The 21,239-nt window shown below is 34.4% G+C and overlaps 4 protein-coding genes across 4 annotated transcripts; 1 reads left to right on the top strand and 3 right to left on the bottom strand.

The window, feature by feature from the left end:
* Positions 1-11,013: 11,013 nt before the first annotated feature.
* On the bottom strand, positions 11,014-11,462 carry MONOS_18197 (uncharacterized protein; the record flags this gene model as incomplete). The annotated part of the gene is made up of 3 exons (XM_067871192.1): positions 11,014-11,144; positions 11,231-11,325; positions 11,401-11,462. The coding sequence occupies 3 exons, from the start codon at positions 11,460-11,462 to the stop codon at positions 11,014-11,016; spliced, it is 288 nt and encodes a 95-aa protein (XP_067720716.1).
* A 6,285-nt stretch (positions 11,463-17,747) lies between these two features.
* Positions 17,748-18,550, bottom strand: MONOS_12383 (uncharacterized protein; the record flags this gene model as incomplete). The annotated part of the gene is made up of 4 exons (XM_067865000.1): positions 17,748-17,860; positions 17,922-18,018; positions 18,220-18,419; positions 18,481-18,550. The coding sequence occupies 4 exons, from the start codon at positions 18,548-18,550 to the stop codon at positions 17,748-17,750; spliced, it is 480 nt and encodes a 159-aa protein (XP_067720715.1).
* Positions 18,551-18,890: 340 nt separating this feature from the next.
* On the bottom strand, positions 18,891-20,442 carry MONOS_12382 (Vacuolar protein sorting 60B (Vps60B)). The gene is made up of 8 exons (XM_067864999.1): positions 20,405-20,442; positions 20,298-20,347; positions 20,100-20,251; positions 20,014-20,041; positions 19,897-19,962; positions 19,771-19,842; positions 19,392-19,716; positions 18,891-19,332 (listed from the first exon to the last, which is right to left on the bottom strand). The coding sequence occupies exons 1-8, from the start codon at positions 20,418-20,420 to the stop codon at positions 19,289-19,291; spliced, it is 753 nt and encodes a 250-aa protein (XP_067720714.1). The 5' UTR covers positions 20,421-20,442; the 3' UTR covers positions 18,891-19,288.
* A 141-nt stretch (positions 20,443-20,583) lies between these two features.
* MONOS_18196 (uncharacterized protein) lies at positions 20,584-21,125 on the top strand (the record flags this gene model as incomplete). Its single annotated transcript, XM_067871191.1, has 4 exons — positions 20,584-20,746; positions 20,793-20,906; positions 20,969-21,048; positions 21,102-21,125. The coding sequence occupies 4 exons, from the start codon at positions 20,584-20,586 to the stop codon at positions 21,123-21,125; spliced, it is 381 nt and encodes a 126-aa protein (XP_067720713.1).
* Between the last annotated feature and the right edge of the window lie 114 nt (positions 21,126-21,239).

The following is a 21,239-nucleotide window of genomic DNA, read 5'->3' as shown; positions in this document are numbered from 1 at the left end:
CACTTCTGGTAAAGTCCAAATCTATCTTTTCATATAGCAGAACTGACCCTTCCAAAACAACTTCAACTTAGAGTTTGACCCCCAAATCAAAATCATCTCAAAAAAATCCTCTTTCCATATTACATTCAATAAACCCAACCAAAAAAGAAAAAGAAAACAAGTTGCCCCATTTTCTCCCCCCTTTTATATTACCAGAACCCAACGGCTCAACCCTTAGAGCCAATCCTTTTCCCAAGGTTACGGATCTATTTTGCCGAATTCCCTTACCTACTTTTTTCTAATTGACTAGAGGCTACTCACCTAGAAGACCTGTTGCGGTTATTAGTACGACCGAGTGTGAAAATCAAATTCTTAAAAAATAATATCAGTCCCCTGAAGTTTCATGGATCGTTAAACATGCACCAGACCAAATAATACTTGCATCCCTGTATAATGAAATACAAGACCTCAAATACAGTTAAAAAGGTACCCTCTTCCGAGGGTTTCTCTAAACTGCATTTTTATTTAGTTGAGGGGCTCTTCCGACTGGGTAACCACTTCTCCGAATAAATCGTTTTCATGGTCACCGCTATAGCAAGTAACTTATAACTTATAAATTAATTATATAGCTTCATCAGTCGTTAAGAAGAAAAGAAAACTCTTCCCGGGATGTTTACCGATGAGTTCAGGCTTCTTTGCGTTACCGCTTTTGTTCTCCACACATTTTTTAGTGTTATTCCAAAAGTTATTCACTTTTGAAACCAAATTTTTCTTTATTATTTCGGTATAGGAATATTAACCTATTTCCCTTTCGATTTCTATAAATATATCACACTTATAAAGTCTCTCAACTTCATAAGAATATTTTTAGAAAACAAACGGTATTTAACCGATACCTTAGGATCGACTAACCCATGTCTCAATGAGATTCACATGGAACCTTTCTTCACTTCAGTCTTCAAAGTATTACCCCATTTGGGAAGGTCCTCCCATTTGAATATTTGCTACTACCACCAAGATCAGCACTATCGACCGTTCCATTTGTATTCACATACAAACTTCAAAACTTATTAAAAAAATATCCAGAACAATAGAAAAATAAATTTCCCTATCACCCCAAAATACCTTTTTATTCCTTTTTGATCGACACGCCCTCCTACATAAGCTATAACTTCCCTATCATAGCTTAGTCATGTATAAGTATCATCGCTATTACATATGCTCCAGCGCCATCCATTTTCAGGGCCAATTCATTCGGCAGGTGAGTTGTTACACACTCCTTAGCGGATACCAACTTCCATGGCCACCGTCCTGCTGTCAAAATGAATTGACACCTTTTCTGGTATCTATATGAGCATATATTTAGGCACTTTAACATGACGTTCGGTTCATCCCGCATCGCCAGTTCTGCTTACCAAAAATGGCCCACTAAGAGCTTATTATTTTTCGAAATAAATATGGGTTTTCTTTTTATTAGTTAATCAAAGTTTATCTAAAAGATTTTCAAACAACTTTTTCGAGTAGTAGAAAACAAATCCTTATAAAGACTACCGGAGTCCTACGGATGTTTAGGGTTTTCTTAAAATGCAAACCAAAACAATCAGCACGTCCAGACTCCTTAAAATAGCATTCTACAAGCCTTCTTACCAGCTTCATCAATAGAACACTAAAAGATTACCTTGCCAATTTAGAGTTTGAGAATAGGTTGAAGAAATTATTTCTCCAAGACCTCTAATCATTCGCTTTACCTGACAAAACATTCTTTCATTATAAGCTCCTGCTATCCGGGGGGAAACTTCGGAGGGAACCAGCTACTAGATGGTTCGATGAGTCTTTCGCCCCTATACCCAAATTTGACGAACGAGTTGCACGTCAGTATCGCTACGAGCTTCCATCAGAGTTTCCTCTGACTTCACCCTAATTCAGGCATAGTTCACCATCTTTCGGGTCCTAGCAGATATGCTATAACTCAAACCATAAGAAAAGCAGCCTGGTTTTACCCAAAAAAACTACCTTTTAACAAAAACTTTATGGTTGGTCAATGTTGCCAGGATCTCCACCAAAAGGATTTACCCTCTCGGCGAATAACCCCTTCACATTTAAGGGCTTTCCAAATAATCCCCTTCACTTTCATTACGCATCCCTGGGTTTTATCCACCCGAATACTCGCATATCTGATAGACTCCTTGGTCCGTGTTTCAAGACGGGGCGATATAAAGCGCATCAACAAAGTCAATTCTTCTTATTTGGAATAGGAAATCGATATTAGAATCGCCATATTTAAGATCAATTAGTTCACTAATAAATAAGACAATATTACCATTTATTCTTAATTCACAAAAGAAATGTTACCATTCCCCAATGAAACAAATCTTTTAAAAAACCAAATATGAAGAAAAAGAAAACAAGTTTCTTCTTCAACTTATCTGATTTAATTAAAAAATTTGGAATAAATTGAAAAATATCATCCCAGAACTAATATATGTAAACTCTGGTATTCTCGATATTTCCATCCCGTATCTGATATCTTTAACCAATCCATATTCTCAGATACTTATTACAAAGTATTCTATCCCTGTATCGAATCCAATAGGTAAGTCTTGCTTCAGGATTATAACAGAATAGGAAATCATCAAGTTTAATAAAAAACCTGACAATATTCAATAATGTCTATTCCCACCTTTCCTCCTATGTGGATTTCGGTTATTATCAAAACTATAGAATACCATTGACCGCATTCTTATGTTTAACATTCATCCATACAAGCCTTTTACAGCCTATATGAAGAGAAGGGAAATGATGCTATCCTGAGCAAAGTGGTTCGGCTATTACACCTTTCTTTTATATCCTTATAAGCACGGGTTTATATCAGATATCAATAACAATTATAAATTACTATTCATATGTATCCCCCGACTTTACAGTTAAGCTTACAAGTCACTCAGGCCACAATACACCAACCCTCTAGTATTCCATGTCCATAAGAAAATAATTTAATTATATTAATAAAAACATCTCTGCACTTTCTAAATTTTATATCGCTTGTCCTTTTGGCAGTTTCAAGCACTACTTTCATTCTCTTTTCAAAGTTCTTTTCATCTTTCCCTCACGGTACTTGTTCGCTATCGGTCTCTTGTCAATATTTAGCCTTGGATGAAGCTTACCACCCAATTAGGGTTGCAATCTCAAACAACCCGACTCTATGATTGTAATGTCCAACCGTGACATTTAAACCAAAAAAAGCCATGACAAGTTTGACCCTGCCACATCTTCCTTCAGTAGGAATCGAGATCTACTTTTTACTATATAAACGGGGCTATTACCCTCTCCGGCATTCCTTTCCAAAAACAAAAATAGAAATTTTGATCTCTAAATCATATTCCCGTCACTGACATTAATCTCTCAGAGTTTGACCCCCAAGAGAAATTACATCTTTAAAGTACAACTCTTATTACTTTCTATCAATTGTTAGCCAAGTCAAAAGTTGCCTTCCTTCTCAACTAACTCATAATAAGATTTTAACTTTGGGCTTTTCCTTCTTCCCTCGCAGGTACTAAAGGAATCCTCGTTAGTTTCTTTTCCTCCGCTTATTAAGATGCTTCAGTTCAGCGGGTAATCTTGCTTGATATTTCAGATTGATAATCATAATTATTTCATTCCTTTTCTTTTCATTTAATATTAAAATTTATATTAATATTTCAATATTATTTTAATATTAAAATTTCTATTTGAAAAAGAAATTATTATTATTATTAATAATAATTAAAGATTATATTTTCATAATAGAAAATTTAATCTCAAAAATAATAAAAAACAAATCTATTTTGATTTAAATAGATTTATAATAAATTTATAACCAATTCTGAAACAAGCATGGTCCCTCAATTATAGAAATAACTGAGAAACCGCAATATGCGTTCAAAATTTTGATGACTCGTAGATTTCTGCGATTCGCATTAGCTATCGCGCTTTGCTGCGTTCTTCATCGATACAAGAGCCAAGATATCCACTGCCAAAAGTTTTTTTAATTTTTCTATTATTAAAAAAACTTCTTTTTATATTATATCGTTCATAATCATTATTAACCTCTTTATTATTTTTAAATTTATCAAATTGTTTTAATTGTTAAATATAAACGTTAATGATCCTTCCGCAGGTTCACCTACGGAAACCTTGTTACGACTTCTCCTTCCTCTAAATAATAAGATTTACTGTCCTTCTAATTAAATCCTAGAGAATCGAAACCCTCACAAGATCCAACAATCCAGACATTTCATCTGATCATTCAATCGGTAGGAGCGACGGGCGGTGTGTACAAAGGGCAGGGACGTAATCAGCGCAATCTGATGAATTGCACTTACTAGGTATTCCTCGTTCATGATCCAAAATTACAAAGATCAATCCCCATCACGATAAAGTTTCAAAAGATTACCCAATCCTTTCGGATAAGGGAATTGCATGTGTTAAAAAATAGCATCCCCCTTTCAAAGCCCCATAAAGAAGCCCTGAAACAAAAAACACTATTTTTTTGATTTAACACACCCAAAAACAACTTGTTGACTTTATCAGTGTAGCGCGCGTGCGGCCCAGAACATCTAAGGGCATCACAGACCTGTTATTGCCTCATGCTTCCCCCATGTGCAACCATGGTAGTCCCTCTAAGTAGGTTCGAATATAGATCCAGAGCCCCATTAGCCTTCCACCACAACCCCGTGAAGAGCCATGATAGAATAAAATAACTAAAAGAGAATTACAATCCATATCGAAATATTTTAATGATAATTTCAATAACTCACTTCCAAAACAAACTTCTTCCAAACAGCCGAAACTGCTCAAAACAAATCCATCCTGAAAGCTTAATGAGCTATCTCAAAATATATATTTCAATATTAACCATTAAAAGATCTCAGACAACTTCCCGACTTTCTCAACAATCCTCCCGAGAGAGAACGGCTGAGAAAAAAATCGCAAAGCCACCTTACAGACACTTTTCAAAATTATCACCCTATTTAGCAGGTTGAGGTCTCGTTCGTTATCGGAATTAACCAGACAAATCACTCCACCAACTAAGAACGACCATGCACCACCACCCACGGAATCAAGAAAGAACTATCAATCTGTCAATCCTTCCCGTGTCTGGACCTGGTAAGTTTCCCCGTGTTGAGTCAAATTAAGCCGCAGGCTCCACACCTGGTGGTGCCCTTCCGTCAATTTCTTTAAGTTTCAGACTTGCGACCATACTCCCCCCAGAACCCAGAGACTTAATCGATTTCTCTAAAGGTGCTGATGGGGCTTAAAAACAAAAAAAGAAACGACAATAACAAAAGTTACCTCTTTCATTTTTTTGTTATAATTTTAAAAGCAAACTCACTTCACTATTTCTAGTGATAAATTCCACCTATCCCGAAAGATAGAAATTGGAAAAGCGAATTAAAAAAATAAATTCCCTCCAATCCCTAGTTGGCATCGTTTATAGTTAAGACTAGAGCGGTTTCTGATCGCCTTCGATCCCCTAACTTTCGTTCTTGATTAATGAAAACATCCTTGGTAAATGCTTTCGCACTTGTTTGTCTTGCATAAATCCAAGAATTCCACCTCTGACTATGCAATACAGATACCCCCAACTGTCCCTCTTAATCATTACACCTGTTTCAAAAACCAATAAAACTCAAATCGATAAACAAAACAAAAGAGAAATAAATTCCCCTTTCATTTTGTTTAAGACTCGAATGTGTTTGATAACAAAAACAAAATAAGTTTCCTTATTTTTTTTCATTATCAAATTTAAAACACATCAGGTGTCTTATTTTATTATTCCATGCTAATGTGTTCAGTAGCGAATTTCTTTCATTACAAAAAAAACGCCTGCTTTGAACACTCCATTTTCTTCAAAGTAAACTCTCCGAAATTTTCCTCTTCTTTGACAAAGAGAAACGATTAATATAAATCAACATTTAAGTGATATATTAATAATTTCGAAAACATTTACCCCTTTTTTGAAAAAGCCCAAAGACTTCTCCAAAAAGGGATTCGAGGTTATTCAAATTCAAGGCAAGCATAAGATACTTGAAAGATATTGAGTCAATCAAACAACAAGAAATAAATCTTGATGCAAGATTAAAAACAATACCATGATTTTCAAATATCCCCTCATTAATACCCTCCAATCACTTCAAATTCCAAATTCTAAATCAACCCGAAAGCTAATTTAAAAAAAAGAAAAATGAAGCAGGACTAAGTATAGAGAAACATCTCGCCCCCTCGAACAATTAAAAACTCCAAAATCCAACTACGAGCTTTTTAACTGCAGCAATTTTAGTATACACTATTAGAGCTGGAATTACCGCGGCTGCTGGCACCAGACTTGCCCTCTAATTGTTTCTCTTTCAAGCATTTACATTGAAACCATTCCAATAGCAGAATACCATTAGATACCCCGCTTTGTTATTTTTTGTCACTACCTCCCCATATACGTCATTGATTGGGATTGGGTAATTTGCGCGCCTGCTGCCTTCCTTGGAAGTGGTAGCCATCTCTCAGGCTCCCTCTCCGGAATCGAACCCTAATTCTCCGTTACCCGTCAATACCATGGTAGGCCTCTATCCTACCATCATCAGTTGATAGGTCAGAAATTTCAATGACACATTGCCAAGACGATGGGCTCTTAACCCACCCTGGCAATTCGACATTTATCATGAATCACCATTATCTTTCTCAATGGACACAGGTAATTAATATCCCCGAAAGAACACCATCCGCCTGTGCCGAAATAAGTTTTTGATCCATATAGAATCAAACATTTAAACTATTCCTAATGGTTTTCGATCTAATAAATACAATCCTTCCCCAAGGTTTTCTCATTGCTGAAAACACCTAGTCGGATCTTTTTCAAACCCACCCTTCTTTCCATTCCGAAAAACAAAAAGAAAAATGAATTCTCGCATGTATTAGCTCTAGAATTACTACGGCTATCCATGTAGTAAATTATATTTCTATCAAAAATATAACATTGTCATTGTCAAATAAATTATAACTGTTGTAATGAGCCATTCGCAGTTTCATAAATACAAGTTATTTATACTGACACATGCATGGCTTAATCTTTGAGACAAGCATATGACTACTGGCAGAATCGACCAGATACATTTATAAAAAGAAAAAACATTAATTAAAAATTTTAACTAATGTTTTTTCTAATATAAAATAATATATATCATATTGTTTTGTTAAACACAACATAATATAGTATTTTAGTCATAATTATTAAAACATCACCATTCACAAACATGTTGATGATATTTTAAGAATAGACACAATATTTTCCCTTCTCAAATATTAACACATTATTTTCTTTCAGATCAACTTAATAACTGATTTTATAGTTATTAAGTCATCCAATCATAATCATTAATATTTGTATTATCACAATGTAATCTCAATATCAAAACACTTTTCTCATCATCAAAACAGATAATATAAAAAAGCTCTGATAGATCATTACAATATGATTTTTCATTCGCATCTCACAATTATATTTTCACCTTGTAAAAAAAGTGGCAAATAATTGTAACAGTTCAAATACTTTCAACAAATAGAAACATGACATTTATGTCTTCAAACAAACAAACAATAAAACATTTGTTCATTTTGATTTCATCATTGTCACATTCTATCTCTCGATAGTCAAACCAAACCCCCACATATTAGGCAACCAAACTCCATTGTGCAATAACAATCCATCTGAACTCAATCAATGATATACACATATACATATCGACCACACCATACATATAGACAAGGTCTCGACTTCATGAAGTACTCTTTTCTACAATATTCAAACAAGTCAACATACATGTATTTCCAACAACAAAACACCCCAACACTTTCACACACATCCCCACATTATTGCTTTTCTAAAATCAAGCAGTTCTCCAAGATGGATTCATTGCATCCAAATCAAACTACTTCACAACACATAACCATATACTATACTGCCTCACAACACACATTCACTACTAGCATAGCACTCTCTCACAACAACTTCTCAGACACATCGATTTTATTAGAGTCATCCAAACCTCTTCATCCAACATTATTACACATCAGACTCAAAGATTCAAACAACTCACTTTATTATTCGACCCATCTGATCAGCCATTGCTACCAGAAGATGTTTTCATAAAACATGTATTGTGATGCCCTTATATACAATCACATGTTGCTTTTCATTCTTATCAGAACCAACAAACCCACTCTTTTTGAACCACCTTCATTTATACTTCACTCAGTGAGTTTCTGTATAATCATGCAAGGTATTTCATTCAAAGAGACATATACATATTATTCCCATTCAAATACCATATACTATCTTCCTTAACATACAAGCCTACTCACCTATTTGCTATACATATGACATAATACTATATACATATATATACAATAGACCACTATTACACAATCCCTCAGTCTAATAGACAGCCCCCTATATAAATTTTTCATTCAAAATCCACTTTTTTTCCTATGGAGTTTCATATACAAGTCACACTTCTATACTAACCCCATATCACATAAGCCCTGGCTCAGACTATCCTCACCAGACAACTTTTGTCGAAAAAAAATGAAGTCAGAAAAAAAATTTTTTCGGGGGGTGTCCCCCTAAGTATACTTCCGTAAAAATCCCCGATAGCCCGCACTACAAACACCATCTTTTCCAAAAAACTCATACACTCAATTACACTACGCCCGGGTTTTCGCGTTTTTTTCCTTTTTTCATACTACAATTACACTACAAAAACGAGGTCATCGAAAAACCTGCTTTGATACTAAAAAATCTCAAAATTACACTACGCCACCAAAACCTCGGCGTAGTGTAATAAAGAGTATACTGATACTAGAAAATATCGGCTAGTATCAAAAGTGCCCCAAATACACTACGTCGCGAAAACCTCGGCCTAGTGAAAATCCCCAAAAATGATACTAGGTTCAAACTAGGTTTAAATTTTTAGTATCCTTCCATAGTGTTTCTTGGGATGGGGACACACCAAAGCCTTGCCACTACCACACCACCTTGTGTATGCCCTCACTGCCTTTCATCTGGTTTTTTGTTCCAGCCTTCCAGCTCTTAAGCCTGGCAAGCTACAAGGGCTGGAACATAAGGGGGTCTGAGTCAACTTTCCCTATGAAAAGTGAGTGTAATGGCTGTAGTGGAATACACAGGCAGGGCATAGACACTGGATGTGTGCCATATTGTAGGCACAGTGTGTAGGCACATTGCAGTGATATCAGATTGGCTGTAAGTTATGACCAGTAAAAAGATATGAGAGCGGGAACACAGGGGAGGTCTGTCACTTTTTCTATGAAAAGTTCATGTATTTTGCCTATGGCTCCAAAGCAAATAGAGAGGTTGTTATCCTACCACTACCATTGGATAGAGGGAGAGTATAGCTAGACCCTCTATAACATTTTCGAGTCTCGCACTCTCAAGCCTGAGGCACTACAAGGGCTGGAACATAAGAGTTCCCAGTCAATATTTTGTCAGTGTATTTTTCATATGAAAGATAGTAGTATATTGAGTGTAGTGGTGTGGCATTACATAGGAGCCAGATGGGGATACTGCCATTGGCTAGGCACAGTGTGCAGCTAGACCCTCTATGGCATTTAGAACTTTCCAGCTCTTAACCCTGTGGAGCTATGATCCAACAAACATAGGGGGTCCTAGTGTAAAATTTCATTGAAAAGGAGTTTTTCATAGGAAGGATACTAGTATATCGACCATAGATATAAGGGAAGTTGAGCAGTGGCAATGGCGATAGCACCAATGGATAGAGCAAGTGTGGAGCGAGTTTCCCTATGGCATCGAGAACTTTCCCAGATTCCTGTGTGATTCGCTACAGGCCAGCCAATGAGGAGCGTCCAAGTCACTCAAAAAGTCAATGGAAAAGACTCACTTTTTCTGGCACAGCCCTCAGCCGAGCCACAGCCCACCAGCCGAATGTGTGCCACAATGTACCTGCAGGGCATGCCCACCCCACAGCACCATTGGCATGTCTGTAAGTTATGACCGATAAAAAGATATGACAGTGGGAACACAATGGGTACCCTATGAAAAAAGTGAAAAAATCATATATGAATGTCAGTATATTGAGTATAATGAAAAGGCATATGGACCGAGGGCAAAGATATTACTACCATTGGATACTCCAAGAGCATAGCTACTTGCCCTATGGCATCAAGAACTTTCCAGCTCTTAAAGGTAGTTCCCTATGACCCATGGAATATACAGGGTCCATAGTGTAAAATATCATTGAGAAAGGGTTTTTGATAGGAAAGATATGAGTATTTGGTGTGTAACTTCAGGGCATCACATAGGATGGATTCAGGGTTGCGACCATTGTGTAGAGCGAGTGTGCAGCGAGACCCTCTATGGCAACGAGAAGTTTCGCTGACTTGCCCCTGAGGCGCTATGAGTCTGTGAACATGAAAGGTCCACAGTGTATTTTTCATAGAGAAATTACATAGACAAAATTTTCTAGTATCAAAAACCTCGAAATACACTACGCCGAGGTTTTCGAAGTGTAGTGTAATTTAGTCACTTTTCCTAGGAGCTCAAATTTCTAGTATCAAAATCATCCTTATTACACTACGACACAAAAACCTCGGCGTAGTGTAATTTTCCCCTTTTTTAGTATCAAAGCAGGTTTTTCAGACACCCCATTTTCATAGTGTATTTCTAGTATCAAAAGTCACAAAAATCGAGGAAACCTCAGTGTAGTAAAGTTGAGTCTATGAGTTTTTCGAAAAAGATGGATTTTCTTGTCTGGGCACCCGGGGTCATTCTCCATATTTGAGGTTTTTTCAATGAAAGTGACTGAACAAAACCCAGTGCACAGCCCACCCAGCCGGCCCGGCCCACAGCCCACAAACCAGACCCCGCCCACTGCACAGCCCTGGTCCCCCGCTACACCGTCACTTTTGTTTCTGGAGCTCTCCCTCCAACACCTGAGGAGATAGGTTCGTTGAAAGAGATGGGGTGCCTCAATGGCTGGCCCAGTCATTTTTCACCTTCTTTTTCTTATACCACAGCCCAGCCAGCCAGCCCAGCCAGACTCCCACCACCCAGCCTTGTAGCCACTGCCCACACGCCCACTCTGCCCACATCAGCCAAGCTGTAAGTTATGACCGATAAAAAGATACACCCCGATGAAGATGGTTTTCCAGTCAGTCTTTCCAGTGAAAAAAGTGAGTGTCTGACCCACCCAGCCAGAAGGATCCAGAGACGCCCAGCAGCACCCTGCCCAGCATGCAGCCACAGTCTGTGCGCACACTGTCACTTTTGTTTCTGGAGCTCTGGCTCTCACCAGTAAAGCTCCACGACCCTTCCAACACACCACCCTCACTCACTTTTTCTCACTGGGGAAATACAGTATATGTGGAATAGAGCCAGGCCAAGCCACAGGGCCTGCCCAGCCATAGGCCCAGCCCATAGCCCGCCTTACTCGCTACTTGCCCTGTGGCCTTTGCCAGCCCTGCCCATCAGCCCTTCCACAGATATCCTCCACTCAACCCCTTTTTCAGTCAAACTCAAATTGAGTCTGTGAGTTTTTCGAAAAAGATGGCACTTCGAGGTCGGGCAGTCAAAATCACATAGAAAAATTATCATAGAAAATATTCAATTTTTAAAGGAAAAATATACTAACTGATGTGTGCAGAAATAACCACTGGGCCAATCTCTTAGCAATTACACCACATTTCACATCTACTAACATTCCCCAACATATCCCTCTAACTCCGATCACTTGCCCTCCTCTCACACTCCACAGCATCACCAAGTCAATACCCCCAAGTCATTTTTCTATGTGAAAAATCAGAACCGAACTCAAAACAACTAGCCGCTGGAATTTCTCAGCAACCACTGGGCCGATCGTAACGCCGTTTGGCCACATCCGGGCATGGGTTACTGTGCCGGTCATATGTGTTTCGATTCAGCCACTTGCCCCTGGTTCGCTCTCTGTGACTTCACCAACCAGGCACCCCCAGTCAAAGTCAAAAAATTTATTTCTTTTCTGGACAGCCTGCCAGACACCCGCCACCAACACCCATATGCATGCTATTATCAAACTATATGCACATATATCATACATTAATATCAAAATTATCTGGCCATTACTTCTGGAGTTATACTCGATTTACCTCAAAAATGACCTTTTTCACTCAAAAATTCGATTATAACTCAAAAACTACAGATAAGTGTATCCAATTAAAAATCACCAATATACAACATTACAACTCACATTCATGTGTTTAATCATATTTTAAATCGACTTTGAAATTTTCGAGAAAAAAAATTTTTTTCATTTTTTCAGTCAAAATGACCAACTTGTCCGCACTGCCCTGCCACAACCGCTCGGTAGAAAAAATTTAGATTCGAGTATGTTTATAAGGGGCCCACGTCCTTGCCACCTGCCAATTATCAAAGGAATCTGAGACCTCATATTTTTCGGTCGTTGATCTAAGATCACCACTTTTTCAGTCAAAATCTTCATATCACATTTTCTCACTAACCAGACCAATCTGGCCCGAGAAAAAAATTCAGCGGACTATTCGTGAATTATCCGAACTTTTTGTGTTTTCATAACTTTCGATCACAACTTTCATAAAAACCGATTTTCACCAATTTTTCATTTTTTCTGACTAACTTGAGCTAAATTCAACTTAATCAGAAAAAATGAAAAATTTCGCATTTTTCGAATTTTTGACCTTGACTTCAAAAATTCACAATTGGTCCAACTAACACTCCTGTAAAGTCTCACAACTTAGAAAAATTTATTCATCGAGATATTTTAAAAATAATTAAGTAAATTTTGACTGAAAAAATTTTATTTAACATATCATTCCACAATTTGAATCAATTAATTTCTGATTTTCACACCAATCAATTCCCCTCATATTATTACCCATATACGTAACTTTTCATCAACCACTAATTCCTACTTCTTATGAAAATATCAATTTTTTTAAAAAAAGTTTGATCTAGATCAAAACCATTTTTCTATGTTAAGAATTCGACTTCTCAAAAACAGTTTGTTACCAATCTCACTATACACCAACACATTCCACACCCCTCATAACCTATACATAATATTATTTTCAAATTTATCTGTTCATGGAATAACAAGAAAAATATTAATTAAGATTGAAAATTTTGGTTAAAAAAATTATTTCTCAAGAGGATTTCTTTTAATATTAAAAATAAAAATAATAGAGATGTGTTATATGAATACTATTTATTTGATATAAAAATTGAGATGGAATGAAAGTTCCGTAAAAATAAAAAAAATAATTTTCTTATTGTTTTTAACAAAAAATTGAAATTATTTTTTTATCTTCAAATTTGATGGACAGATTAACATTAAAAAATTATATTATATACAATATCATAATATCATTATTGTTGAATTTTTTCAATAGAAAGAAAAAGTCAGTTGTTGAGATAAAAAAATAATATCAAAAATAAAAAAAATTAAAAAAATAATAACATCACAAAGAAAAGTTGAATTCAATTGGTTATTTTATATAATATAATATATATAATAAAGATGATAATAACATATAAGAATACTGATATTGATGGTTGGTTCTGAGCAAACAAAAAAGTATCTTATTTTTGTTGATATTTCAGAATGTTATTTTTTCATTATTATTCAACCACAACTAACAATATTCTTTCAATTATATCATCACAATTAATATTATCATATCATATATCTTCTATCCAATTTTCATCAAAAATAAAAAATTAAAAAAAAATATAAAGTTAAAAAAAATAAAAAATGATGACAGCATGAGGAATACATATTAGATTTTAATAAAAATTATATCAATAGATGAGAGGGGATAAGTAGTAAAAAAGATATTTCATAAGAAAAATATTGTATTTTTTCCAAAAAAAATAAAACAAAAAAATCAATTTTCTCAATAGAAAATGACCTCTTTTTTTCCTTATTTTTCAAAATTTTCTCGCTAACCGCGAGGTCAGGGTCACATCACTCGCGCTACTGCTCCGGTAGCGCTCGCTGGATGAAATCTGCGCACATCATTCCTGCGCGCAGATATTCATCCATCTCGCGAAAAAAAGAAGAAAATCACATAAAGTTTATAAAAAAAGAATAAAAGATAAACTTTTAGGATTTCGAGGGGGGAGGGGCAAAAATTTTCAACAAAAATTTGAAAACCTTCATATTTGAACATAGCAAGAGGAACAATTTGGTGGTGTCAAATCAAAGAAAATAAAGGCCTTTTCTGATTGGAAAGAGTCCCACCCAATGGCCGACGCGCCACACGGCAAAAGTTCGGTCGCTTACGCTCCCCGCCCTTTTGCCGCGTTTGTCGCGCGGCCCCCACCCCACGTGCCTGTTTCTTACTTATTCCTTAATTTTTCCCCTTTTTTTTCTATTTTTGGAGTTAGAAACTTTTTTTGAAAGTGTCTTTTTTTGAGTCAAAAATACTTCAAAGAAATGATGACTTTAACAATGTGCAACCATATCGAACTTGATTAGCACATGCTTTCATCATCTTTGAAAATGTTTCTTTCTTCTCATTTGTTGCAGTCAGAAACATTTTTAACTTTTGGTCAATTTTGACCCAATTTTTCATTTGACTTGTGTCAATTTTTTTGACTCAAAAATTAACTTTAAAAAAGTTTTGACTTAATCTGTTTGATTAATATCATCATCTTTTTGAAAATGTTTCTTTCAACTCCTTTAAAAGAAGAATAGAAACTTATTTTTTGAAATTATTTATTTTTGATTCAAAAAAGTTTCATCCTTTATGACTTTTTCCCACATTGGATTCCCTCAAATTCCCATTTATTTTTTCCTTTCCCAAAATTAATTTGGGGGGTAGTACTTCATCCATGGTATTATTAAGGCTTTCCAATCATCCGTCGTTAAAGTTTTTTTCAATGTTTTTATATTCAATCATTCATACGTTAAAAACCCTTCAAAAGGTTTAAGAGAATATCTATGAATTTTAAAACATTAACTTGTGGGGTTAATAATTTAGACGGACTTTTTTTTCGTTTCCTACTTAGTCAAAATTTTTTAATTGGACAATATTCAGAGTTAAGCCTCAGTAAATCGTGCAAACAAAACACTCTGAGACGCACAGCCCTCTGATAACTCGGATTCGTCTAATCCGTCCTTCTCAGGCATGACCCCTTTACCAATACTCTCATTTATCTTTACAATAGCCAGGCTAAAATAATTGAACATATTTCAAGTTCAAATTAAAATGAGAATTTTCTATTCAGCAAATCATAAATGGTCAAAAATCCATACAATGTCATCTTCCACTTTTTGAAAAGAGTTTTTCTTGTGAAAATGAAATGTTTTTATCAAGAATTCATTTTGATGAAAATTATGATCATGTTACATACTACATTTCTTCATTATGTGAAAACAACAGCACCGCTAATTAGATGATGACGTTTTGCTAATTAGTTGAATATTTGAGTAGTCATCTGCATGTTATTTACAACTACATTGCATATAACCAGTTTGAGCGATTTTATTATTACTTTTCCTTTGCATTCATTATAAACCCGTTTTGTTTGAAGAACAGACACTTTTGTTCCTCCTCGAATTACCATTTGGAATATCTGGGTCATATTAGACAATTATTCAACGCTAAAAATCCTGGACCTTTCATCATAACTGCGTGAAAATTCTTTTAATCTGGAGTATTTGAGAGTTGCAATAATTTCAACGTTGGACAATGAAAATGCACTTCTTGAATAAACAATGTATGCTTATTTTGACGTGATTTTCTGGATGTTGAACTATGCCTATTTTTAGAGATTTTAAGTTTTTATAATTTCTGACATATAATGATACTCAGACCGATTACTACCAAAATTCTCGGAAATTTTCATGAATGTTATTGCTCAGGACAACTTAATTGTGCTTTATTTGCTATAAAAAACGAAAAACAATTTCAATCGTTCAAATAGGCTTGCAACTTAAATTTTGATCAACTCGGAAAATCACTTTGAAGCTGATATTAATCTTTTTCCGAGCACCTGCAGTCCATATTAACTTTCCTACGGTTAGCGCTTCAACTCCAACTAAAGTTGCGAATTGCAATTACTCATATATCTTTCAACAAATTCGCATTTCATCAGAAAAGAGCATATCCAAGTTTGTTCATCTTCAGCACACTTGACTGTTCTTTGTAAAACAACCAAACCTAGTTTAAGTTAAAACGGAAGACCAACAACAAGGAAATAAATGAAAGAAGGGCGAAATCGTTTTATAAGAAAAAGAAGAAAAGATATTTTTGAAAACACAGTTTTTTTTTGTTAAAGAAGCTAATGATACGTTCTACAATCGCAGGGAGATCAAAGGAGGGGAAATCCAAAATAACACAGAAGCATCACGGATGCTGCCTTTCGGAAAGCCGGAAAATCAGTTAGCAGTGATCGACAGAAAGTCTGTTGCTGTTTTCCAGAGAAAATGAGTGATTGAAAGCATTATCTTACGTAGTTTTTTCCTTTCTGAGACACAAATCAACCTCGTAAGGAATTGGAGGGAATGCTTTTCAAATGAGAAGCATTTACAGCTTATTATTATTATAATTGTATTTTAATTGCAATTTCTCATCCTCAGGATTCTTCTTCATTTTATTCTCATTAAATACATGCATTACAGTCACACTCGATACATTTCCCTTTCATTCTTCAATTTTTATAAAATTATTCGGGGTTGGAGAAAGCACAGGAAGCATAAAGAAAAATACATTTATCATGAAAATGCGCAGAAAACGTTGTTAAAGATATTCACAGAACAAATAAAAGGTGAATTTTTTTTTCAAGAAAGAAACAATTCATTTAAAGAAGATTTTTGAATAAATAAAAAAAAAAACAAATGAACAACCATTTGTATTTTTCATATTTTTTTGTTGTTAAGTTTCAATCAAAGATATGTTGAAAAAATGGCTTTGAAACATTTATACTTCTGCTCGCAAAACGCAAACAAAGCAATATTTATCTACATATTATTTTGTTGCAAACCAAATAACTTATCATTTCCTCAAGCATTCACAAAATAATCAGAAATATCCAATGATAAAGAATTATAAAATTTACTGTGAAGAAAATTAATTATCTCTTGAAAGCATGCTATGACATCATCGTATCTTTCTTCTTCCATCTATTCAAGTAACTCCATTTTTGTTTCTTTTCTTTTCTTTTCTTTTTTTCTTTTCTTTTCTTTTTTTTTTTGCTTTCTTTTTTCGTCTTTATCCTTTCCTTTCAATTGCCTTGAAACTGTCATTTAAAACATCAAGCCGTAATACGCAATTTTGTAATCCACTGTTTGTTGCTGAAATTCCTCCAAAACAACATCAATTGCCTTGGCTTTCAGTAAGGCATCAATCTTCACAAATCTATTTATCGCTGCATTTCCCAAGGAATAAATGCATTGATTGCATATATCTCTGTGATTATTCTTTGCTGCTCGGAACACTCGAATAATGCTGTTAATAAGCAGTTCAGATTCTTCGTTCCTCGATCCACAATAGAGAAAATAATTCACAAGCGTTACAAGCCATCTCAACAAAGAAAGCTCTTCTTTCTCATCTTTTCCACTTTTTTCTTTTTTTTCTTCCAATCAATGGATTTCGATAGCTCTTTCAATTCTTTTGCTGCCTCTCTCGCAAAGTGTAGCTCATCCACAATTACTTCTTCCAAATTTCTTTCTTTGAAAGGAGTCCGGTTAATCAAAAACTGCCAAGCCGATTGATGGGTAATTCGTGTAAGATTGTGACGTTCCTGATGGAAGTGGATAATTTCTTTGATTTTTTCCCTGAAAAGTTCTTCTTGCGTTTTCTAATTAAAGTCAGTAAAAGAAAACACAATAACTCAAAAAGCTAAACGGAAATTCTCATACGCAAAATCCAAAAATGCAGCTCAAAGCAAGAAATGCCATTTCCACTTCCTTTTGTGTTTCCTCGTTTTCCTCTTTGTTCGATGCAACAACAAGAAGGCTGCGAAAACAAACAGTAAACAATTCGTCAGAAACGAAGTTTTCATTCAGTATCAGATAACATTCACAAAGATCAAACAGTAGATTTTCATTTTTCCTTTCTTTCTTCTCATTTTCATCAGCAATCATCTTCTCAAATCTGTTGCTCAATGAAGAATAATCAAAAAAAATACTGTGGATGCCCTTCATTATATTGAAATACCCGACATGCTTCAGCAAGGCAAGTGCAGTTTCCATTAATATTTTCCTTTTTTCCAATCATTTTGTCTATTCTGTTGAACAGCTCTGTTGTGAAAAAATATCGAAATTCTTCTTTTCCTATCTCTTCCATAAGTCCATTTATTTCTTCGATTTTAACTTTCTGGTCAATTTCAACACAAAACTCCAGCTCAGTGAACAATTCTTAGAAAATAATTGGTACAAAAAATATGTGCCTCTAAAACAATTGTGAAAATTAACAAACTTGAAAACTTATTTACAGGGGACAGCTCTTGAATTTCATCTTCAGTTCTGTTATAAATTAATGAATTCATTTTATTTATTGTAAGATATATCCAATTAACTATTTAAAGTCCATCAAACAAAAAATATCGCAATTATTCAAATATCGTTAATAATCCGACAAATTGAAAAGATTGCAGTCCAACACCTATTCCCTTGCTTAACTAAAATCAGTTTTTTATTAAAGAATAACGAAACAAGGGCTTGACTTTTGAGGAAACGAATGCCGCTCTTGTATTTCTTCTGTGATCTAACCAACAGAAATTAGAATCGAAAAAAAGAAAATAACTTTTAAGTTCATTGCTTTTCATAAAACAAATTTCGTCTGTTTTTGGAATTTAATACTTTAGAATAGTAAAGGATCAAATGAATAAAAGTGTTTGCAATTATTTTTATTTCAAAAAAAATAACCTTTGATAAAAAGATGCCGTAAATTTTAACATATCAATCTTTTATGCAATAAAAAGATATAATTATAAAATATAAAAAAAAAGAACTCAAAAAATTTCTTAACTACTATTATAATAATCTTTCAAATTTGGAATTTTTACTCAATAAAATTTGTATAAAACATGTTCAAAAGTTATTTTGAAAAATCGACAATTTTATTCCTCAAAATAGCATTCGTTCAATAAGCTTAAAAACAAATAGCCAAACCAAAAGAAGAAGAAAATCAAAACAAAAATCAAATCAAATCAATACAACTCAAATCAAAAAAATAATAATAAAAATAAAAATGATAAATATATTTTTTTTGAAGTTGAAGTGAATTACAATTGAAGGCTGAGATTTTGCAACTCTTGATCAATTACATCTATCAAATAAATATGTGCACATCAAATAAAAGCAAATACATTTTTATTATCTACAAACCTTTAGGTGGGCCACCTCCACATGCAGCACCTCCGTCACCACTTCCTCCTCCTCCTCCTCCTCCAGAGCTACCACTATGACTTCCATCTCCACCATTGCTGCCATCTTCAGGCGATGAAGCAGCATTGCTGGATGAACCATCAATTTCAGCAGACAGCAAAGAGGGCACGGATCCTGTATCCATTAAAAGTTCATCCCCCATCATTTCAAGTTCTGCATCTAATTCCGATTCATCAACAAATACGTCTGTGTCGTATGATCTTCCGATTATTTCATTTATTTCTTCAGTTCTTTCAAGCATACCAGACATTTTGTCTAGCATTTTCTTCACATTTATAATGCTTAGTCAAAAAATAAATTAAATTAAAAATCGCCAAACTTCCATTTTATCTGGTGAAAATGACTTAAATTGCTTTTCCATTTCCTTTTGAGCAACTTTGAGAGCAGACATCTAATTTATAAAAAGTATATGTGCAAAAAATGAAAATCCAAGACATTTACAAACTGTTTCAGCAGCAGCTTGTGCGCTTTCAGTGGAGTATTGCACAGAGGAAATAGTCATGTTTTGAGTCTTGAATCAAAGTGAATCAACAATTTTTCATTATAAAATAATATTTCAAACTCGTAATGCATTAAGTTGTGATTCAAGTCTATACAATACATCGGAACAATTAATTGAACAAAATTATAATCATTTTAACATCAAACGTTTTTCTTTGCTTCAAAAGTGGTAAAGCCTGATTTTTTAATTGAGCTTTCAGTTGTTGTGAATTTGTTTGTTGCATTTTTACTTTAATATCATTTATGCATTTGTTCTTTTTTTCTATTTCAGCTTCAAGATAACTTTCCCTTTGAGATAGCTTATTGATAAGATTATTGCAATAAGAACACGAAAATGCAACAAACCCCAGCTGTAATTTCCCCCAGAGATTTTGTTTCTTTTGGAGTGGATTTTCCTTTATATTTGCGAAACAATGCTTTTAGAAAAACGAAAAATACAAAAATTGCAAAACCAAAGAATTTCATCATTTGGAAGGATTGGAAAAACACTCTAAATCAAATAATTATAGATTCTTTGATCTTTTATTTCATTATGAACTAGACAATCAAAAATGTTATTTATTTAACGAAATACATCTTGTTTGAAATAAAAAAATTTTCAAAAATAATAAAAATTATAAAAAATTTATGAATGTCAAGTTCGTTTTCTTTTTCTGATGCAACAAAATATCTTTCTGAACTTGAAAAAACAAGCTCGTTTCTACAAGATGATGCACTAATTCAATCGGCTTCATCTCTTGATCAAGCTCACTTGAATCTTTTGAAGGCAGAGACAATTTTGTCGCTTACAGACAGTTTGCATCATCAATCAATTTATATATATAAGTATATATTTAAAAGTGCTATTGCATTTGGATGGACGTGAACTTGAAGCAACGATACTTGATCCGCGGCAAAAAGATGTACAAAGAGCTTTCATTCGCTTGCAGAGGCAGGATCCCCACTCTCAAAGAGGTCTGAAACAAATATTATTGAATTATTGTTGAATGCAATATTAAAACATATCATTTATAAAGTGTTTCCTCAGTTGTCTCATTCAAATCTGGACACTGCTGCTGCATCTCGAATAATAAAGCATAGTCTTCCAAAGCAACATGTATGCTGCTTTATATATTCTTTGCATTTGTATTTTGTGCTATATTCTTTGAGAAAACATCTCACAAATCCACTTGAACACTTCAATTCTAGGATCACATTTAAACATTTCATGGATTTTTTTCCATAAAAAATTCAAATATGAATTCCATTTCATCTTTTTATGTATTATTATTGAAGTAAAAAAAACTC

This window comes from Monocercomonoides exilis, assembly GCF_001643675.1.
Source record: "Monocercomonoides exilis strain PA203 chromosome Unknown scaffold52-633478, whole genome shotgun sequence".
NCBI classification, from domain to species: domain Eukaryota; phylum Preaxostyla; order Oxymonadida; family Polymastigidae; genus Monocercomonoides; species Monocercomonoides exilis.
This window is presented reverse-complemented; position numbering and strand designations above follow the sequence as displayed.